The 20195-nt window shown below is 63.6% G+C and overlaps 3 protein-coding genes across 4 annotated transcripts in view; 1 reads left to right on the top strand and 2 right to left on the bottom strand.

Moving 5' to 3' along the window:
• The window catches only part of THEM6 (thioesterase superfamily member 6), a 4437-nt gene extending 984 nt beyond the window's left edge, over nucleotides 1-3453 (bottom strand). Inside the window, exons 1-2 of one of the 2 annotated variants that reach the window (XR_005833605.1) lie at nucleotides 2863-3453; nucleotides 49-693 (exon numbers count right to left, since the gene is read on the bottom strand). Coding sequence is in view for 1 of the 2 variants with exons in the window: in XM_040625519.1 (XP_040481453.1) it covers nucleotides 580-693; nucleotides 2863-3375 (627 nt within the window). In the remaining variant the exon portion in view is untranslated. Of the gene's footprint in view, nucleotides 1-6; nucleotides 694-2862 lie in introns of those variants that run through there. The other variant, XM_040625519.1, reaches the window with a different exon arrangement.
• Nucleotides 3454-9796: 6343 nt separating this feature from the next.
• On the bottom strand, nucleotides 9797-12476 carry PSCA (prostate stem cell antigen). Its single transcript, XM_040626122.1, has 3 exons — nucleotides 12425-12476; nucleotides 11023-11130; nucleotides 9797-10041 (listed from the first exon to the last, which is right to left on the bottom strand). The coding sequence occupies exons 1-3, from the start codon at nucleotides 12474-12476 to the stop codon at nucleotides 9827-9829; spliced, it is 375 nt and encodes a 124-aa protein (XP_040482056.1). The 3' UTR covers nucleotides 9797-9826.
• Nucleotides 12477-18754: 6278 nt separating this feature from the next.
• JRK (Jrk helix-turn-helix protein) overlaps nucleotides 18755-20195 on the top strand; it is a 6042-nt gene continuing 4601 nt past the window's right edge. Inside the window, exon 1 of the mRNA XM_040626140.1 lies at nucleotides 18755-18812. The gene's annotated coding sequence lies outside the window, so the exon portion shown is untranslated. The remainder of the gene's footprint in view (nucleotides 18813-20195) is intronic.

Here is a 20195-nt window from a genome sequence, read left to right as displayed (position 1 = left end):
CACAAGGATCTGCCTCGAAATGCTGTCCTGACCCTTTAAGCTCCTTACCAGGCTGGAATCAGGCCCCAGCCCTGCACCCAAGACTGCTCTGGCCTCACCCCTGCAGCTCGCTCAAACTCCAGGCAGGCTCCAGTGCTCAGGCTGGCTTTAGCGGGTCCCTCTGGTCCAAGCACTCTCCCAACCTGAGCCCACGGAAGCCTGGCTTCATCTGCAGGGCAGGGGGTATGTGTGTGAGGGTGGCAAACCCATCCCCCATTCCCCCCCAGCCCACGTGCTGAGGGCCCTGGCCTCCCACTTTCCTCATCACCTCCACCCTGAGGGCAGAGCTGGGTCAGGGCATCTGTGTCCCCCCACCGGCCGGTGTCCGGCATGGCGTGGGGGAGAGGGGCGCCGATAACTGGCTGGGGGAGGGAGGGCCTGAGTGTGGGGAGGGGGCTGGGCTGAGCTGGGCTGGCGGCAGGCCACTCCAGCTGGGAGACGGTCCAGCCCGGCCAGCCCGTTCTGCACTCTCTGTCCCTGGCGGGCAGGGACGGGAGGGCAACTGCCCCCAGGGTGAGGTCGGCGGGCAGGGCTCGGTGGTCACTGGTCCTTGACGACGTCACTGAGCCCGCTCTCGGCCCTGAGCAGCTGGCTGCTGGCCTCGTTGTAGGCGACCCAGTGCCGCAGGTCTTCGGGCAGCTCAGGGGGCTCCACCTGCAGGGGGAGATGGGGAGATTCCCACTGGCCACACAGCCAATGTGGACGAGAGGGGTGCAAGGGGGGCGCCCAGCCAGGGTGCTGCCTTCGCACCTCTGGGCCTCTGCTCACACTGTTCCCTCCTCCTCCTCCTCCAGGCGCCCCTCCCTGAGGCCCTCAGTGCCTGCACCTCCCCCACCCTCCTTCACCAGGCCCATCTCCCCAACAGGGCACACCTGAGCCCTCTGTGTGTCCCCAGACCCCAGGCAAGAGCCTCTGAGGCCACTGGCTGGACAGGTGACAGGAGAGGGGAGGCCCAGAGGGCTTCAGGAGTCTGGAGCGGGGGAATGGGGGGCGGAGGGGAACTGTCGGAGCACCTCTGCTGGGAGAGTGCTGGATGGGGGCTTGCCCAGAGCCCCTCCTTCTCGAGCGCATCCAGGGCAGCCGGACCCGCAGCTCCAGGCCTGACTACTGCGTCCGCACCCCTGCCCATGGCCACACCAGCACCTGGCTGCGCATGCAGCCACCATGTTGTGATGGGGCGGCAGGCAAGATGCGGGGTCAGGCCTGAGAGGTCAGAGGATTTGCAGATGGGCTGTGGTCGCTCCCGGGGGCAAGGGGAGAAGCAGGGGCAGAAGGGCTCAGAGCCGAAGCCCTGGCCTTCCCTGCAGACAGGGGAGCTCTGCTCAGTGGCCAGGCCAGGCTTTTGGGAGCGCTCTCCGCCCAGCCAGCTGTAGAGACCAGCTATAATGACTCGGCGGGGGCCAGCTCTCGCCCCAAGGCCGCCCTGGTTTCAGCATGTAGGACCCCTGGGCACTAGACTCAGACGGCCCTGCACTAAACCCGAGACTCTGTCAAGGGCTCTTCCTGACTCAGGGGCCGGGCCAGGCCCCCCGGGCCCCTCTGCGCCACACCCTGGCCCTCGCACCAGTGGCTGGGTGTCCTCAGGGAACACCTGCTAAGCTGTGCTGCCGACTCTCTCCGGAGCCCCTTCCAGCCACACCGGCCGCCTGGCACCCTCCTTTAGTTCCAGCTCGCAGTCCTTCGACTGAAAGCCTCCCTGACCCGGGACTGCCCATGCCGGCCTCCTAACGTGAAGGGACACGTGGAACATCTCTGTCCCTACGGCGTGGGGGACACCCAGGACCTTTGGGGGTGTTCAGAGACAGAGACAGAAAACCAGGGAGCTGTGCCCATGGCCCATGATGCAGCCTTGGGCGGTTCCCATTGCCCGAGCCTCAGTTTCCCCACCTCTGATTTGGGGGAAGGCCGGCCTCTCACAATTACGGTGACCCTGTGTCCCTCCTTGCTCAGGAAGCACCTGTCCAAAGCCAGACAGGGCTGCGCCCTGGTTTAGGGCACCTCGGGGATGGGGGCCCCGGCTTTGGCATGCAGGCTCCAGGCAAGTTTGTGGGAACCCGCCTCGGGCTGGAGCCTGCCCTGGAAACCATCACCGTGTGGTGCCCCAGCTTGTCCCCAAGGCCCCTGTTGCCACGCTGCGGTAGCGGGCTGTGCTGGAAGGAGCAGGCCCCAGGGAGGGTCCTTCGGCCCCATGCAGGCACTGAGGTACTCTCTCCAACCGGCAAAGGTAGAAAAGCTTGCAGCCCTTGGGGGCTCAATCCCCCCACCCCAAACCCAGGGGACGGTGACTCAACCCATTAGCTCCAAGCTGTGTTAAAAGGGCAGGGGGAGGGGTGGGGTGTCCTTAGGTTCTTGGGAATTCCCAGTAACCTCCTCTCACTGACACCATCCCTCACGTTCAGAACCAAGGACCGGAGAAGGTGGCTCCACACTCCAAGCCACACAGCAGCACCGGGACTCAGACTCCTGGGAGAGATCGGGTCTAGGGTTCCCTGTACTGGGAAAGGTGGAGGGTACAGCATGGCGTCTGGAGGGGCAAGGTTAAGCCATGGCAGGAGGGACGCATGCTAAGAACCCGCATGAGGAGTTGATTCAGGGGCCCTGGGTGCTCCCGGGAAAAACGGGCATCAGTGAAGGGAGGCCCTGGATCCAGACGAAAGGGCTGGAGTGGTACTCAGAGGTACCACTCAGAGGGACAGGGGCACCCCCAAGGAGGCACAGACAGCTGGCCTTCCCTAGGAGAGGGGACAGCGACAAGGAGCCCTGAGGGCCCTGCGGGGGCGTGCACTCGGGGCCAAGGGGTGGGGTGGGGGGAGAGGTGCTCACCCGGCGCTTGCACAGGTGCTGCACGACTCGCTCCGGAGAGGTGCCCAGCACGTGCTGGCGGGAGCGCAGCAGCGCGCACACGAAGCCATCGCGCAGGCTGACGAAGCGCGCCTCCAGGTAAAAGGCGCGGTCATCCCAGCCCAGCAGGCGGGTGCGCACCTCGAAGGGCTCGAACAGGCGCAGCGAGCGGCGATAGCGCGCACACGAGGCGGCCAGAACGGCGCGGGCCCCGAGCGCGCGCAGCGCCCCCAGCACCCCGCAGCGGGCCAGGTGCGCGGCGCGCGCCACGTCGGCCTCGCGCAAATAGCGCGCGTTGTTCATGTGCAGCAGCAGGTCCAGGTCTGAGGGCAGCACGCGGCCCGCGTAGCGCTGCTCGGCCAGCAGGTCGCGGACGCGCGGCTGCAGCAGGCGCGCGCGCAGCACGGCGCACGGCACACGCACCAGGTACCAACCGTCCAGCAGCGCGAAGTAGGCGAGCGCCACGACCAGCGATGCCACGAGCAGCCCCAGCATCGCGGCTGCGGGCGCAGGACACGGGGTGCGGCGGCGGCCACGGCGCTGGTGTCGGCGGCGCCGGTGGCCGCGCCCCGCCTGCCCGCTCGCCGGGAGCGCCGCGCCGCCGGAGCGAACCACCCCGCGAGGCCGGCTGGGGAGGGACGCGCCGGAGGCCGCCGGTGCCGCAGGCCAGGGCCCCGCCCCTCCGTGCGGGCGCCACCCCCCCCCCGCGCCTTCAGTGGTCCGTCCCCCCCCACGTCCGCCCGCGGCCCGCCCCGCTTTCGCTTTCGCCTTGCGCCGCGCCACAGCGCCATCTGGCGGTCGCGCTCCGCGCTGCAGGCGCAGAAGCATCGGGGCTGGTCCGCCGCGTCCCCCCCCCTCCTCTTTGGGAGCCCGAGCCCCTCCTGCGTCTCCGCGGCCCTTGAAGACACCACCTGGCCCGGGAGATTCGGCCAGTGATCTGAGCAGAGTCAGAGGCTCCAGCACTTCCTGGCCCAGCTGGCAGGGCTTTGCAAGAGAAATGGACGCAGCCATCCCCAGCGGCACTGCTTCAAGACTCCACGGGAAATGGACCCTCCAATGCTCCAAACCATCCAGGGGCACCCCACGTCGGCAGGGCGACCGCCCCAGTGCCTTGGCGGGGGATTCAGGGTGCATCACGGCCCGGCCCCGGGAGCTTTTTCAGTCCCAGTTTGTAACCTCATTACCCCCACCCCCAGGTCCTGGTAATCTCAAACTCATTCCCAAGCATTCCCATCCTTGGCCCTTTTAGAAAGGGAGCACACAACGGCAGGGGTGGAGGGAGCGGAGTCACCAATGTAAAGGACTCAGGGTGTCACCGGCACGTGGGATGCAGACCCAGCAGCCTGTCCCTTCTCTGCAGTATGTTCTTTGCATCTCTGGCTTTGCTTCTGGGCCAGTAGTTGGGCAGAACGGGATCTGGGTTTCCCTGGGTCCTTGGATCTGCTTGGATGCTCCCAGGGACAGGAAGTTCATTCTCTATCAGGGCCGGCCCCGCTGCCCTAGGAACCCCTGGAGGTAAGAAGAGCCTTCCGCCCCACGCTGCTGACACTTGTCCCCGTCATGCTGGCCCTGTCCCTGAGGTGGGGCAGCTTCTCAGGATGACAGTGTGCTTTGAGCCCCCTCGGCAGCCTGGTCACTCAGCTTGTCTCATCTCACAGGGGAGGGGCTGCCTCTACAGGCCTGTTCTGGAGACGTTAGGCAAGGTTGGTAAATGATAACATGGGGTGGGGAGCTCACAAGAGCCCTGCCCCCATCCTCCTCACAGCCGGGGCTCCCCCTGCCCAGCTTCCGTTTGAGCTTCTGCCATGCATGCTGGCCCCCGACCAGACACACTGCACGTGCTGTGCCCTCTGCCAGGGACTCCCCCCTCCCATCTTTCCCCTCCCTGGCCCCCAGACCGTTGAGATTCTCAGAGCCCTGGTCTCACCGTGCTCTTACACAGGTTCGATTATGTAAGCAGGGAGTCCCGTCTCTTTGCTGGACCCCGAGGCCAGGAGGCCAGGCAGGGCCTTATCTGCCTCTCTGATGGCCCAAACCCAGGGCCAGCACGACCGATGCCCAGCCAGGCGCTCCAGACTCGCGAAGGCTGCAGGAACCAATTCCTTCTTGGTTCCTAGCTGCCCACTGTCCGGCTGCCTCAGTCCCCCACAGCAGGCACGGGGCACCCGGGGGTGGTCATTGGCAGATGACGAGGGGTCCCGCTCGGGTCAGGGACTCTTGGGCATGGCTCTGCGTGGAGTATGTGAGCCCGAGCAGCCGTGCGGGGTGGTGGGGCTTCAGCGGGGTACTCCTGGGTCCCCTTGAGTCCTCAAGAATTGTCCTGTCTGGGTAGCACCAGGCGTCGCCCACAGAGGCAGCCCCACGGCCTAAGTTCTACTGGCTGCCGCCCGGGTTCAGGGCTCCGGGGGAGAGGAGGAGCGCGGGCTCATGGCGCCAGCCAGCGGAACAGGAGCAGCGGTGCCAGCAGCTGGAGGGCCACCCTCCTCCCCTGGGCCCCTTTCAGCCACACTCCCAGGCCTGCCCCATCCCAGGCCCGCCGCTCCCCGAGCTCCCGGCCCCACCTGTCCGGGTGGAAGGCTCGCATGCCTGGTGATTGTCACATTGCCTATGAGGCAGTAGCCTGCAGGCCGGGCAAAGCAGGGCTTGAGAGGGCCCAGACCCATTTGTCTGTGGTTCCAGCCGGGGGCCAGCCCCTAGCCTCCTGGAATCTCAGGTCCATAAAAAGGGATGGATGGCTATAGCTGACGGTGGCTCTGCTGCACCTCTGGGGAGGGAACCCCCATGCCTTGGTTTCCCCAGATGCACTCAGGGGAACACTCGCCTCTTGCTCCCTGCGGGGTCGCCCACCTTCTCTGTGCACGCGCCTGGGCTGGGGGCAGGCGGGCTCCACAGTGAGGCGGGCTGTGTGTCCACAGGCCCCTGCTGACGCTCAGGCAGCCGGCCGCCTCGTGGGCTCAGTTTGTGGGGCTACACCGAGCCGGGCCTGGCTCAGAAGGCCCACTCACCGGGAGCCACCCCTGCCCCCATAGCCTTTGTGGAGTGGGCCGACGGGGTCCCAGCTCTGTGCCCTACTGCTAAGGGGACTTGGGCAGGGGTGCTGAGCCTCTCGGACCGGTGAGTGGCACCAGGCCCCAAGGCCCCACCCCACCCCTGCTCACCCCAGCCGGGGACCTAGGGCTCCTTCCTGTCTAGTTTGCCTCCTTCTTGCTGCAGCCGTGTCCCCGTGCATGGGCTCAGGAGAGGAAGGAGAGAAGCCCCAAAGAGGTAGGTGGACCCCCGCTGCAGGGAAGAGTCTGGGGGCAGGGAGAGATGGGGGGCACGGAGAGACAGGCAAAGAGGGAGGAGGGGCATGACAAAGATGGGGCCCCAGAGGCAGAGGAAGGTTAAACTCTTTGCCTGACCCCCCACTTTCCTGCCTCCAGAGTGTCTGACATGTCGCCCCTCAGGCAGCTGCCCTGCCCCACTCCTGCAGCCCTCCCCACTGCACCCCACACCCAGACAGGGAGGAGTGGCACTTAGCAGAGCAGGGCCCAGACTGCTGACCAACACTGCGACCTGACTGCCCAGTCATGGGTCACTTGGGCAGGGCACTCTTTATAAACACCTGAGTGGTTGTGGATGCAGACCTCACCAACCTGGGCTGGGGCGGCGGGACATCGATCCCAGCCCTGGAGGGGCCGGACAGACAGGCCCCGGGGACAGACCGTCTGGCTGAGCCAGAGTCCCCAGGGGGAGGACAGCATCAGATGGCCTCCAGCCCAGGGGATGCCGCTTGGGGTGAAGGCGCATGCAGGGGAGGGTGGTGAGGAGCCCGCTGTGTGGCCTTGGGTCCGTTCCTTCGCTTCTCTGTGCCTTGGTTTTTTCCCTGTACAGCCTGGCCTCGCTGGGTGGTAGTGAGGCATCGATGAACGATTGCATGGAGGCCCGTGGGAGAGCACTGGGCCTGTGGCGAAGGGTATGCTCCCCCCTGTTGTCACCTATTATGACAGATGCAAAAGGCTCAGACTGTCCCCAACACGGAAACTGCTCAGGAAATGGCATCTTAAAAACGAACGCAGTCCGTCTGTCTGGAGGAGCACCTCAGCCACCAGATGGAACCGTGAGGCTCTCTACTTCTTGCTCTGGAAAGGTCCATGGTTAGACAGCAGTTTGCGGGGGAGCGTGTGTGTGGGGACCCAGGTGTGCACGTTGGCAGTGTGCACCTGCGTGCTCTTGCATGGGAGACATCCGGAGACAGCAACAGACGCCAGCCGCGGGTGCGGGGATCTGAGTCCCGCTCTCTCTTCTTCTTGCCTTTCTGTAGTTCTAGAGACGAGATGGTGAGGGGAGAGGAGGACTAGGGTCCCATCCAGACCCGGCCTTGGGCCAGCTGCTGAGGGGCCCTGGGCCAGTGGGCTGCTCCTGCAGGTGGCCCCCTCCAGTCCCCACCCCGAGAGGAGGAGCCCCCCTCGGCCCTCCATCCTGGAGGACCTCCACCCCAGTGTGCTGTCTGTCGGGAGGGGCTCCTGTCCCTCCTTCCGTTGTGGAGTGATGGGGGGGCAAGGCTGGCCCCCTCAGGCTCTCAGCTTGAGGCTGCATGAACTTGGGGACGGCTCAGGAGGTCAGAGGAGGCCCTGGTTCCGGGACATGGAGACCCCAGCTAGGCCCTCCACATCACAGGATCTTCCTGCCCTCTCCCCTCACCCTGGCCCAAATATTTCAAACCCAGGAGCCCAGGACAGGATATGGGGGTTTGGGGCACTGCCTCACCGCGCTGAGCCTCAGCCCCAGAGAGGAGGACCCCTGCCCAAGGGTGTGGCTGATGTGTGGGCCACTGTGGGCTTCCGCCCTGCTCAGTGGACTGTGGCCCATCCCTCTGGACTTCCCGGCCCCACCAGGGTCTTCCTGGCTGCACCAGCCTTTGTGACCCTCTCTTTGTGCTTTGTTTTTCTTCGAGATTCTCCTGCTAACATGCTGCATGTTTCTGTACCTGTCCTGTTCACCTAACCCCATTGTCCTGTAAGCTCCGTGACCTGGGGTGGCTCTAGGGATCAAGAGAGGTCGGGGAGAATCCATCCAAGCCCAAGCAACTGGTTTCTGGTGTACCTGGAACAGTCCCTGGAACATAGTAGGTGCTCCGTAACTGTTTACCAGGCAGATGTCCCCGGTGTCCTCTATGGTCACCTGGGCAGGGTCGATGAGACTGGGCCCCACAATTTCGGGGCACAAAGTACCACCACAAGCCCAGTCCTGAGTGCCCACCAGCCCTCAATCTTCTATTGACCCAAGCTCCAGCCCGGGCCAGACCCTGATGGGCCTACATTCTGCCCAGGGCCCCCCAGTTCTGGGGTGCCTTCCCAGGAAACAAAGGCCCAGCCCTGAACCCTGGACCCGGGACCAGAGTCGAGCCAGGTCTGTGTGCTGAGTGTGGCTTGGGCCCCAGAGGGGCCTCGTGGGAGAGGCCGGAGCACAGGGTTGCTCCCCTGGGCCGGGCGCCCGGGCTGGGAAGGGAGCGCGGAGAAAGCACTCAAGATGGGGAGCTCGCCCCTTTCGTTCATTCCGATGCCTCAGGAGGGAAGCTCTGGGTCTCTGGCCCCAACTTGCTGGTCAGTGTGACCCTGCCCCGCCCCCAGCCCAGAGCTCCAGAGCCCGGTTCTAATCCTGCCTCATCTACCGCTTGGTACCCGTCCTGGAAGCACCATCCCTTGCAGGTTCCTGCCCTGGCCCCCACGCTCACTTGCTTCCCCCCTCCCCCGCCCCGCTCACCCCCTCCCCCCACAGGCTGCCCTTCCCTCAGCCCAGGGCCCTGAGGGGCAGGGAGGCAGGCTGTGTTTTCCAAGAGGCTTTCCAGGAATTAAAAAGGCAAGGTGTGGGCCCCAGGCACACAAGTACTCTGAAAGGAGCCCCAAGATGTGTGATGGGGGCTTCGGAGAGCGGGGAGGGACAGGTGGTCAGGCCGGTCAGCTGGGGACCCTTCTGCATAGTTTGAATTTTTCACTGTGGGTGTGGAGAGCTTATAACAGACAAAATAAAAAATTCAAGAAGGAGACAGAGGGGCTCTCCTCAAGCGAAAGGGGAGGACAGGGAGGGGACACTGTGGGGACTTCACAGAGTAACAGCCCCTCCCACCCAGAAGCTTCTGCATCCTGTGACGCCTCAGTCCTAACAGCAGAGAGGGGTCACAGGGAGGCTCAGAGAAGTTGAAAGACATGAGTGAGCCCCACAGCAAGAGCTGGGGGTCCCCAGGGATGCTGCCCACCTTCCCTTCCAGGGGTCGGGCCTTTGCTCCTGCCCAGGCCGGAGCTCCACCCCCTCAACGTGGCCGCAGCCCACGGACGCGGGGCTGGGCGGCACCCAGCACGGCCTGGACCCCAACCCTGACCTCCACCCAGGGGCTCGCAAGAACAGAGCTCTTTGCCGCTAGATCAGGGGACTTTATTAAGGGCCTCCTGTGTGCTGGGGTTTGTGCCCCAGGACTCCCATGGCCATGGGGAGCTGGACCCCCCTCCACACCTCATCTCTGGGGCCCGTGGGACCTCACACTCCCAGCTGGTAATTCTCCTCAGCCTCTGTGGGGCCCTCCTGAGTGCCCGTTGCGGGGGACACCATGGGTGGGACGTGGCTCGGCTGATGGAGGGGGTGGGGCAGGGAAGGCTTCCTGGAGGAAGAGATGCTTGAGCAAGGCTTAAGGAGTAGGCTGCGATGTGGGGGCTGGAGGGACCGTGTGCAGGTTGGGTTCTATTGATCTGGAACAGTGCCACATCGGTAGAACCCAGCCCGCTGAGCAGGAGCAGTGGGGCAGGGCTCCTGGAGGGAGCCAGAGAAGGCCAGGAAGGGCAGAGCGGCATGAGCCCTCCTGAGTTAGGGTCTAGGAGGGGCCTCAACTGGGCCAGGTGTGTGTGAAGAGTGCTCCGGGGCTCCTGGGCACTGATGTCCAGTATGGGACACAGTGGGGTCCTCTCGGATGCTACAGCCGGCTAGGGCCCCAGAGCAGCAGGCCACCGAGAGCAGTGAGCAGTGCCAGGGTGCCAGCAGCTGGCTGCAGAGCATGGGCCCCGTTGGCGTTGCACAGGTCAGTGGAGCAACACGTGATGTTCTTCCCGCCCACGTAGTAGTTCTGCGAGTCGTCCGCACAGTGCGAGCTGCAGCCCTTGCTAATGACGGTCACGATGCCAACAGCACCTGGGGGTGGGGGCCGCTCAGCTAGGGCGGGTCCTGGATACTCACCCACCTGGCCTTGTCCCCACTCCCATGGCCGTCTTCCTGTCCCCACTCTAACAAACACTGTAGAGTCAGCCTGGGTGACTACCTCAAGACTGCCAGCTGTGTCAAGACAAGCGCCTGGGTTCATCTGTATTGACATGCCCAAGGCAGCCAGACCTTCTGCTGGGCACTAAAAATGCCTAATGAATGGGTGAGTGCAGGGAGGGGTGAGTGAGTGATGGGTGGGTGGATGGATGGATGGGTGGATGAGTGATGGAGGGGGAATGGATGGATGGATAGATGGGTGGATGAGTGATGGAGGGGGGATGGATGGATGAGTGATGGAGGGGGATGGGTGGATGAGTGATGGAGGGGGGATGGATGGATGAGTGATGGAGGGGGGATGGATGGATGGATGGATGGATGGGTGGATGAGTGATGGAGGGGGGATGGATGGATGGATAGATGGGTGGATGAGTGATGGAGGGGGGATGGATGGGTGAGTGATGGAGGGGGGATGGATGGATGGATGGATGGATGGATGGTGATGAGGAAGATGGAGGGGGATGGATGGATGGATAGATGGGTGGATGAGTGATGGAGGGGGGATGGATGGGTGAGTGATGGAGGGGGGATGGATGGATGGATGGATGGATGAGTGATGGATGGATGGGTGGATGAGTGATGGAGGGGGAATGGATGGATAAACAGACAAGGGATGGGTGGGGGGATGAATGGACGGGAAGCTGAGCACCTGTATCTGTGGGCGGCGAGATGAACGAGTGGGGAGGTGGACAGAAGTTTCTTTGAGTCCCTAGCAGGGGGGTGGGGAGGTGCAGGGAGTCAAAGGGAATGGCAAGAGGCAGGGCAGAGCCCCACCCAGCCCTGGGGGAATCTGGCAAGGTCACGGGAGGCGTGTGGGATGGCGGGGCCACTTGCGGGGATGGCGGGGCCACTCACGGATGCGCTCAGTCCAGCAGTAGGTCTCGGAGCCGGTGCAGTTCCGCACGTGCAGGCAGTCATGGTTGCTCGCCTGGGCCTTGCAGGAGTAGCACTGCAGGGCTGTGCCTGGGGGTAGGGGGTGCTCAGAGTGGGGAAGCAGCCTCCTTTTGTCATCTGTCACGGCTTCCAGGCTGCTGGGAGCGTGCAAGAGTACAAGAGCCCACTGCAAACTGGGACCCTCCGCCCCCAGGGAGGGCACTCTGGTCACCAAAGTCCACCAGGAACACTTCTCTGCCCACCTGCTTCCATGGCGCCTGGAACCGTTAGTGCCCCAGCCTACCCCTATGTTCAATGCCCGTGGTCTGAGAGGGGAGGGAGGGACGCACCCCAGGATGGGAACTAGCCCCCCTCCCCACTAGGCAGGCGGCCCAGCTGGGCACTGGGCAGGTGAGGGCAGGGTGGACAGGACCCTTCCCAGAATTGCTCCTGCCACCAGGCATCAAGGCCATTCCAACCAATAGCCTGTGCCAACCCAATCCAGCCTCCCGGCCCTTCCCAGGCCTCCCCAGTGCTGGGAGACCCTATGTGGGGCCCTGGCCAAGCACTGCTCTGTCCCTGGGGTAGTGGCCCCAGCTGGCATGACAAGGTCCCTTCCGGTTAGAACAACAACGGGATGGGGTCAAATCACCCAAGCGCAGGCGGGCCCCGTGCTGCCGTCCCCCACTCGGTCAGCACACGCACTGCTGACCCCCAGCAGCCCTGGGGGCCGTGGTCATGCTCCCCACTTTCCAGAAGAGGAAGCTGAGGCTCTAAGACATTTAGTAATTACCCAGGACAGGAAGAGACCGAGCTGGGCCCGGAGCGCAGACCAGAGCAGCGAGGCCCGCACCTTTTCCACAGGACCACGGCCTGCGTGTCTGCTGTCCTTGCTGCCCACAGGGGACCCCAGGGCTGGGTCTGAGCAGAGGCCCCAGGTGCTCGCAGGACACCCCCAGGCTCCCCCCTTTTATTCTGCCCTTGAGCCTCCGTGGCACTCCTTACCTCGAGGCTCTTTGCCCCTGTGCTTCCCCCAGCCCTGCAGCTTCCCGGGGCATCCCTCCAAGGGCCAGACCCTGCACCACGGTGGCAAAGGAGAGCCCGCCCTGCCCTGCATGCCTCTGGGTGAGTCACTACTGCACCCTGGCTACACTCAGAGCTGCCCCAGAGGGGGACACCGGCAAGGACCAAGGCCCCTTCTTCCTGCCGCTGCCTCCCTTACCTTCCACCTGACCTCCCTCCCCCCGTCCCCCCACCTCCACCTCCTCTCTCTGTCCTTCTGGGTGGGTCCCCTCTCTGAGTGCCCCTCTGGTCTCCCCTGATTGTCCCCCCCCCACACCAGCCCTGTTCCCGTGGCCTGGCCCCATCGTGGCAGAGGTCTCACCTGGCCGCAGGGCCAAACTGACGGCCAGCAGGGTGAGGAGGACGGCCTTCATGGTCACCGGCGGGCGGCAGTGGGCTGGACTCCGGGTGGCTTTATACTGCTTGGGCTGGCAAGGGGGAGGCTCCACCGCCCCCTGTCAACATGGACGGGTTCCCCGGGCCAGCAGGTACTCCAGGGTGGGTAGATCCCAGTCTAGGGCCGCCCTGCCAGGCTGCTCCCCGCCACTCCCTTTGTCTTTCCGTCTGTTTCCGGAAGGCAGGGCCTGCCCAGGCGAGGGGCCACCCTCCCCACTCTCGGCCGCTTCTCGGCCACCCCAGGGTGAGGCGCCGGGCTGAGCCTCTGCCCACCTCCCAGCGAGCAGTAAGGCCAGATAAGGGTGAGTGGGAGGGCCAAGGTTGAGGGCCAGCCCCCTTGAGCCCTTCTCTGCTCCCAGGGCTCCTGCTTCCCCAGGGGCAACAGGCCTTGAATGGCTGCATAGGAGAGGTGCCTCGGTGGGGGGAGGGGGGAGACCATCCTGGGAAGGGCCGTGGAGGCTGGACGGGGGTAGACTTAACCGTTTGACCTTCCTTAATCCCCACACACCATGGAGCTTTAGCTGCAAGGGAGTCTGGGAAGCAGAGCAGTAGCAGCGTCTGGAGGAGGAGGTGGAGGGGTCGGCACCAGGCTGGACGTCATCTATGCCCACTCTCCACTCCGTTTGTGTCCTGGGATCCCATAAGGATCCCAAAGGGCTTCCACTGGCGGGAGCTGGAGACCTGAGGCCAGGGGTGCAGGGGCCGGCCTCCTCCCTTCGCACCGGCCCTGGCCAGCCTGTGGTAACCGTTCCCTCCCCTCACCCTCCAAGCCCAGGAGCCCAGTGGCTGCTCTGGCCTGGTTCCCCATTGTCCCTCTAAACGTGACCCTCCCTGTGTAAACAGTCTCCCCATGACCCCTTGGAGTGTCCAGCCGGGTGCTGGCAGGTACAGGCCACACCTACTGCCTGCTGACCCTGTGTGTCTGGGGAGGTGACAGGCCCCTCCCAGGGGAGGGGAGAGCACTTTTCACTTCCCGATACTCACCTGGCCCTGGGATGGCATCTCTGACCTCACCCCCCTGAGTTTGCCCCGGGGACAGGGCAGGGCCCAGGACATGTTGCCGGCAGGGCCCTCGCTGGGGAATGGGCTCCATCTCCCAGCTCTCCTGGGCAGTGGGGGGAGCACAAGGACTTCCTTGGTGGGGGGCAGCTTCCGCCCTCACACCCTGAGTCCTGGGTCAAGATAACACGGTGATGTGGGGCAGGGGTGAGACCCAGAGCTCCCTGGGATTTGCAGCACCTTGGGTCATTCCTGCATGGCCCCCTGGCACCCACCAGTTCCGGCCCTTTCCTGTGGAGGCGTCTCTCCTTCGGCAGATGAAGAGCCTGGGGCCCAGAGAGGACAGGACCTTGCTCAAGGTCACGTGGGGGGTGATGAGTGTGGCGGCTCCACCAGCTGCCTTTCTGGTCTCCTCTGCCCTCTCAGAACTTTCTCCCTAAACACCCCCACTCCAGCCCAGAGGCCCATCAGCTCGGGTACCTCATGTGCTAAACCGTGACATCACCGTTTCCGTGTATGGCTGTCTGTCTGTCCACCCACCCTCAGCTCACTGGGACTGGGGGTGCCCTGGCCTGGAGCCCTTCTTATCTGCCTTTTTATTCAAGGCACCCGGCACCGAGCACCAGCCCGGAACATTCATTCCTCAAATATTGACAGGTGCATAAATGTTTGTTAATCTGATTCGATATGAGGTGAGAGGCCGTGGCTCTCAAGCAGGGGGGCTTCCGGGCCCCAGGGAACGTTTGGCAATGACTGAGGACACTGTCAGTTGTCCCGACGGGGTGGGGGAGCTACTGCCTTCCAGCGGGTGCGGGCCAAGACTGCGGCTCAGCACCCTGCATGGGACGCCCCCACGACAGACACACCCAGCCTGAGGTGCTCAGAGCCACGGGGTCGAGGCTGCTGTCCCACCGAGGACGATGGCAGAGAATTAGGCCAAACAGGATTGCCTTGGGTCTAAGGAGACCCCGAGCTCTGCCTTGCTGGGCTAGGAGTTTGCTTGGGACCCGCCACTGCTTCCTTCCTTCCAATTGCTCGCTTTGGGGACCGGAAGGTCTATGGGGCGCCTGTCTAGTCGCTGTATTCTGGAAGCCCACGACCTGTCTGGTCTCACGGACTTGCAGCTGGGAGGACCCTCGCCTCTCCCAGACCTGATGTGCATGGTATTAGACGGGCCTTCGGACTTGACTTGTAGGACTCAGTGCCGGAACGAGTTAAGACTTCAGGCTGTTGGGGTGGAATGAGTGTACATTGCATGTGAGAAGGACATGAATTGTGGGGGGCCGGGGCAAAAACGCTATGGTCTGAATTGTGTCCCTCCCCAAATTCCTGTGGTGAAGCCCCAGCCCCAGTGTGATGTCTTTGGAGGTGGGGCCGTTGAGAGGTGATCAGGTTCAGATGAGGTCATGAGGGCGGGGCCCCCATGATGGGGTTTGTGGCCTGATAAGATCAGACACCAGAGCTCCCCCCACCAGGTAAAGACACGGCGAGGAGGGGCCGGCTGCAGGCCAGGAAGTGGGTCCTCGCCAGAACCCGACCCTGCCGGCAGCACGGCCTCGGACTTCCCTCCAGAGCTGTGAGAAACCAATGCGTTGTTTCTACCACGCGGTCTGCAGTCATTTGTTCGAGCGGCCCGGGTTGACTGAGTGAAGGCCTAAAACCCACAGCTCAAATATTGAAGCCCATGGCCACGATGCCCTAGACGCGGTTAACAACCCCCTCCCTCTGGCACAGGCTGACCTCTTACCTCAGTCCAAAATTAAGCCCTCACTAGGGTCACAGTCTGAGCCCTGATGCCGGTCCCCCAGAGGACCTGCCCCTGGTCACTGACTGCGTCCTGTCTCATCGCCCATGTTTTGGGCACACCCTGTATACAGCCCCTTGGCCTAGACCGAGCCTGGATCCCCTGGCTGTCCCAACTTTCTGGCAAGGTCTGTCACAAAGGGGCCTGAGCTCCTGCAGTCCCTCCCTGTGGTGGACAGGGTCAGGGTGTGGCTTTGATATGGCTCACCCTTAGCCCCCTTCCTCTCCTCTGCTCTGCCGTCACCTTCTGGGGATCCAGATTTTCCTGTTTTTTCTCGCCTCTCCACCTACCTGCCCAACCCGTTGGGTTCCCTGGAGATCCTGCCCGCTCACGTTTCCCTTCTCGCCAGGACAGAAAGCCAGGGCTGATGGGACCAGCAGCAGGGCCAGGCCCCGAGAGGAGGCAGGATCGTCAGGCCCACCTTGTGCAGGGTCCTTGCCAACAGACCAGACCTCCCAGGGCTGCCATGTGAATGGACACCAGTTTTGGATGAATCTTATATTTTAGGCAGAATTAATTTTGAAAATAAAGATGGTAGGTTAGTTACAAAACCATAAGTGATGTCACCTTCCACTTCTGCAGACCTTTTCCTCTAGAAAAATACATCGGTAAAATTGACAGGGTCATCCACACGCTGCCAGACCACTGACAACCGGGGAAAGCACATGCCTGGCCTCCATTTTGGGTTCTTGAAATTCAGGCATCTTGCAAGCTCCGTGCGTGCGTGCATGTGGGTAGTGGGGGCACTGAGTCCCATGACAGGCCCTGGGACCTGCTTCTCACCCCCGGTCCACCATGGCCAAGCTCCCACGGCCCACCGCCAGCCTGGGAGCCCATCCGCCTCTAATTCTGTGAAGGGCCTTGCACCCCAGAGGAGGGGTCTCTTCCTGGTTCTCACAAAGGTGAACCATCAGGGGCTCTGCCCCAAATGCATCCCCCCCTCCTGTCCCTGGCCTTCTGTCCCACCCCCTGCTGGTTCCTTCCTCCTCAGGTGCCTCTCAGAGGTATTCCTCATCTCTACCCCCTCACCTCCCTCCTGGAGTGAGGTCAGGGAGCCCAGGAGACCCGGCCCACTCAGGCAGCACTGCCCCTCTGCCAGAGGGTGTGGAGTTCACAAGCACCCTCAGCCTGGAGCCAGAGCCCCCCTCTTTGCTGTGAGAGACCTGTCACCCCAAGGCCCTCCCCGGGGACTGGCTGGTGATGTTTTCCGACCTGAGGCCTCCAGGACCTGGGTGAGTGGTTCTGCTGCACCTGGTCCTGCCTCCAAGTGGAGGCCTGTGGGCTGAGGGACAACATGCCCAGAAGGGGCTCCTGTGGTGGGCCTGGAGGGGGCAGCAGGGGCCAGATGTGATGCGGCCTGCTGGGGACCTTTCTGTGGAGCCCACTGGGACGCCAGGGGTGGGGCGGTGGGTGATCTGCTCGGACTGACACTCTCAAGGCCATTCTGGCTGTGAACAGGGATAGGGAGGCTGTCGTGAGCAGGTGTGGTCTGGGGACTCGGTCCTGGGCATGGGGGGTGATGGGGCAGGGGGTCCTCAGTGGCAGCTCCCAGGAGACACCGGTTCTTCCTGACCCTTTCTTCTCTGCTGGCATGGGCTCAGTCCTGGAGACGAGGCCCAAGGGTCCCAGAGTGATGATGGGAGGATCTGAGCGAACCCCATGCATCTTGGGGGTCAAACCCCAGGCCCCTGCCAGCCCCATGCCGGTTTTGGGAGGTGCATGTGAGCCCAAGTCCATGAGGTGGCAGCAGAGTGTCACTTACAGGGATGGAGCCAGCCTTGCTGGGGGGGGGGGGCCACCTGGCTGCCTCAGGAAACCCTGCTCAGTCCCTCTTGAGTCATACTCGGTGCCCCCAGTTTTCTCCTCTGTCAAACACATATGCTTCTAGCCCCCCAAATTCCTGACCCACAGAACCACGTGCAACAAGATGGTTAGTTTCAAACCACTGAGTTTGGGGGTGCTTCATCATGCAGCAGTAGAGGGCTGCCTGGGGGGGCAAAAACAGAAGCAAGGGGGCCAGGGCGGCTCGGGCCAGGGAGAGAGCAGCTGTGGGCATGAGGAGGTCAGATGGGGCGTGGATGGGGGGGCAGAGCTGGGCAGAGCTCCTGGTAAAGCCTCCTGCAAAGCCCCTGTTGCCACCTGAGGTCACGTATCCCGAGGGCGTGCAGGTGTAAGGCACAGCGTGAGTTAAGCGTGACTGAATTTTTGGCCCGAGTGAGTGCAAGGATGACAGTGCCACTTGCTGAGATGGGGGTGTGCAGACGGGGTAAGGCTCAGGCCTTACCGGAGCTCAGGCCTAGAAATCCTGGGCATGAGGTGCTGCCCACGGAGATGCTGGGAGCGTTTCTCAAGAGGGGTCCTGGCAGGACCTGCGGGTGCTGGCACTGCCCAGAGAGGAGATCACCCAGGGAGTGGGTGTGGCTAGAGACAGCAAGCCCGGAGTGCGCCCAGCGGGTCAGGAACCTGGGGCCGGGGCGGTGGAGGGAGGGCCTGGGGCAGTAGCATCCTGGGAGCCCCGGAAGAAAGTGAACGGAGTGGGAGGGAGCTATGGAAGTCTGTCTTAGTGCCGCGCGGCTGTGTAACAAATAACTAGACACTTGTACGCTGAAAGTAACACACACGGGGTCAGCAGCGCGGGTTCCTCCTGAGGCTGCAGGAAAGAATGCACATTCCTCGGCTTGCAGCCTCCAACCCCAGTCTCGGTCACGTTTCCTTTTGCCCTCTGCTCCCGTGGTCACGTCGCCTTCCCTGACTGTCCCTCCTCCCTCCCTCTTACTAGACCCGGTGATTACACTGTCCCCCATCCCACCCGATAATCAGGATGACTTCTCCATCTCAAGAATCTTAACTTAATCACATCTGCAAAGCCCCTGTTGCCACCTGAGGTCACATATCCCTAGGTTCTGGGGATGGGGGTGTGGGCGTGGGGGGGCACTCCTCAGCCACCACGGCTGCACTCTGGTCTCCGAAGACCCCCATCCGTCCCGCATGCAAACCACATTCACCCCATCCCAAGGTCCCAGCGGTCTCAACTCATGACCGCATCAGGTCCCGCGCAAGCCTCAGCAGCCCTGAAGCCTCACACGCCAACATCCAAACCCCGCACATCAGGTGTGGATGAGGTGCCAGCTAAGTAAGCGGCCCAGTGGGAAGAAAGCCCCGCGGGCCATTGGCTTTCACTAAGGGGAGGGGTCCCTTCACGGCGCTCCTGCCAACCCTGGCCCGGACTGCAAGAGCCCCGAGTCCTTCAGCACACGGCTCCGCTCACACGAGACCTGCGACTGCCGGGCGGGTGCGCCCCGCCGGCAGGTGCACTGGGAGGTGCCCCGCCACCCCCGCGCCGCGGCGCCCGGCTGCCCGCAAGGCCACCGAGAGGCCGAGTCAGTCCTCCGGGCTGCCTAGAGCGTCCAGGAAGTGGCCGGGGGAAGGCGGCCAGGAGCGGACCGGCGGCGGGGAGAGGGGCGGCACTTCCGGCGGCGGCGGCGGCGGCGGCGGCGGCCGCGGTCCGCAGGTGAGTGGGGGCTGGGCCAGGGGACGGGCGTCGCACCGTGTGTGCTCCCCGGGCGGAGGCTCCTCCCGTCCCGGGCTCGCCGCCGCCGGGCTTGGCTGCGCCGCCGCTCGCAGATCCTCGGGGCCCCGCCGGCGGAGAGGGTCGGTCACGGGGTCCCCGCCCCGGGACCTGCCGGACGGGGACTTGCACGGTTTTCCTTTTTTCCTTTCCGGTGTTGCGTTTGCCCCGGGCCGAGCTTCTGCCCCCAGACAGCTTCTGCCCCCCGGGGCCCGGGAAGCAAACGTTCTCAAAACACGCGGCTCGAAAGCCCGCCTCGTCTCCGGGCACCGGGGTTCTTGCAAAGGCCCCGCACCTGCCCTGTGGGCGGAACCGGGCCTTCGCGGGCCTGCTGACGCCCCTCCCCGGACGCCCCCGCCCCGGCGTCCCCCCCTCCCAGCGGGCCGCGCCCCCCGGGACCCACCCCCACCCCCGCCCCCGCCCCGGCGCCCCTCCTCTCTGCGCGCCTGCCCGTCCGCATTCCTTGCCCCTAGAGTCTTCTCCGTGTCTGCCTCAATCTCCAGATCACTTGTTTTCTTTTGTATTTCTCCTTCATGGCCCCCTGCACGCTACTGCTGCTCCGCTTTCTTCTCCTAAATCCTTCAGGCTCTCTTCTCAGGCCCGGGCTTCCCCTCGAAGGGAAAGGGAGCCAGTGTGAAGGGGTGCGCCCTCCTTTCCCTCCTGCCCCATCTCTGTCCCCTCATGGCCTCCCCCCACCGTGTTTGTCTGTCCCTCGGCGCTGGGGGTAAGATGTGTACCTGTGTTCATGTGGCCTCAGTCCCAGTGCTTACATTGAATTCACAAGGCTAGAAACCCCCTTCATTCTCTTGCTGTGTGAGTTGACCTTTTGGTGCTTAAGAAATTGTTTCAGAGTATCAGGATATCTGAATTTCACTTTTAAGAGAAGTTTGTCTCGCAGACGGTACCACAGTGTTTTCAGCTACTGAACGTCATCCTACACACCTTGCAGACACCTGCATGTCAGGGAGAGGAAACATCCAGAACCCTCCTTTTCAGGGGCAGAGCCTGCAGGAGGCCTTTTCCGGCAGTTCCCCCTCCCTCCTCCTTCCCCCCTCTCCCTCCCTGCCTCCTCCTCCTCCTCTTCCTCTGCCTCCTCACTGCTGCGCCTGGAGTTTGTCCCTCATCTGCTTGCTGCGGTGCTTTCTGAGGGAGGGTCTGCTTTAGGGCGCGTGGTGGCCCTTACTTCCCTCTGCTCCCCGTAGGGCCAAGCAGTAGCTCTTACACCGTCGTGCCCTGTGAGTAGGATGAAGATAGGCTCCCTAAAGGAGCAGCGCGCTCAGCTAGCAGACCAGGAGGCGGACTGGGGCGGGGTGGGGGGGGGGGGGG

Source organism: Ursus maritimus, unplaced genomic scaffold (assembly GCF_017311325.1).
Source record: "Ursus maritimus isolate PB19 unplaced genomic scaffold, ASM1731132v1 scaffold_9, whole genome shotgun sequence".
NCBI classification, from domain to species: Eukaryota; Metazoa; Chordata; class Mammalia; order Carnivora; family Ursidae; genus Ursus; species Ursus maritimus.
The sequence above is the reverse complement of the archived record's forward strand: the minus strand, read 5'-3'. Positions and strand labels throughout refer to the sequence as shown.

Bases quoted from the DNA above. Each gene is read 5' to 3' on its own strand.
- PSCA (XM_040626122.1), bottom strand. From the start codon at position 12,476: ATGAAGGCCGTCCTCCTCACCCTGCTGGCCGTCAGTTTGGCCCTGCGG. The intron at 11,131-12,424 runs GTGAGACCTCTG...CCCTACCCCCAG, and splicing joins CAGTTTGGCCCTGCGGCCAG to GCACAGCCCTGCAGTGCTAC. The intron at 10,042-11,022 runs GTGAGTGGCCCC...CCCCACCCCCAG, and splicing joins CTGCTGGACTGAGCGCATCC to GTGCTGTTGGCATCGTGACC.